An 852-nucleotide genomic window follows, 5' to 3' on the forward strand; every position below is an offset into this window, starting at 1 on the left:
ACTGTATGCAAATGCATAAGGTCATTGACGCCAAGAAGGAAGTGCCAATCCATACAGAGACGTCTTTCTTTCGCCCGTATTGTGTCTCTCTCTTCACACAGACTAGCACGACGGAAACAATCTACTGACCGAGGTCAGAGTCAAGAAACCTTTAGAAAGATGTGGGCGAGTGTACAGTTTCTGGTGTTCATGGTTTCGGTGCCCGTAGCGTCTGCCTTAGGTATGCCATTTTGTTCTCGATGTTTAGGTGGGGTCACACATGCGTTTATATTCAAGTCCATTTGAGGTGCGTATGAAGCTCTTAATCTCTACCAGGCTCCACGGGTCACGGGGAAAATAGTACAAATTGGACAAATATAGATACATAACATGTCAGATGAGTTAGCTGACCGAGAAGTCTGGTTAGCGACCAGCTAACTCGTCTGACATGTTACCTGTTTACGTTTGTCCAATTTCTATTATTTTTCCCGGGACCTGTGGGGCCTGTGGAGGCATATACACATTTCACGCGCGCCATGATAGATCTAAAAGAGTTCAATGTGGCAAACAAAAGGCTGTCCATCATAATTAGCAGTTCAACCAATGATAGCCTGCCAATTAGGAAAGCGACCAATAAGTGAATGACTACAAATCCGTCAAAAATTTGCATTACTATGTTTTTATTTTGCATCTCTTAAGGGACTATGGGGTCAGTCTTCACTACTCTAAATTGCTACATCTTTCGGTGCTTAACACTTCTTGTAATATTTATTACTCTATCTTGTATCATGAAAATTTGTGTGGTTTGGGGGGAAACTAAATGGGACCTTATTTTAGAAATAAGTATTGTCTGTTGCCTCATGACCTCGTCTT

At 42.0% G+C, this 852-nt stretch overlaps 1 protein-coding gene across 1 annotated transcript in view; it reads left to right on the forward strand.

Annotated features, from left to right (window-relative positions):
- Positions 1–51: 51 nt before the first annotated feature.
- Positions 52–852, forward strand: part of LOC118415381 (vegetative cell wall protein gp1-like) — a 2,871-nt gene continuing 2,070 nt past the window's right edge. Inside the window, exon 1 of the mRNA XM_035819945.1 lies at positions 52–220. Coding sequence (XP_035675838.1) covers positions 160–220 — 61 coding nt within the window. The 5' untranslated portion in view covers positions 52–159. The remainder of the gene's footprint in view (positions 221–852) is intronic.

Source organism: Branchiostoma floridae, chromosome 5 (assembly GCF_000003815.2).
Source record: "Branchiostoma floridae strain S238N-H82 chromosome 5, Bfl_VNyyK, whole genome shotgun sequence".
NCBI classification, from domain to species: Eukaryota; Metazoa; Chordata; class Leptocardii; order Amphioxiformes; family Branchiostomatidae; genus Branchiostoma; species Branchiostoma floridae.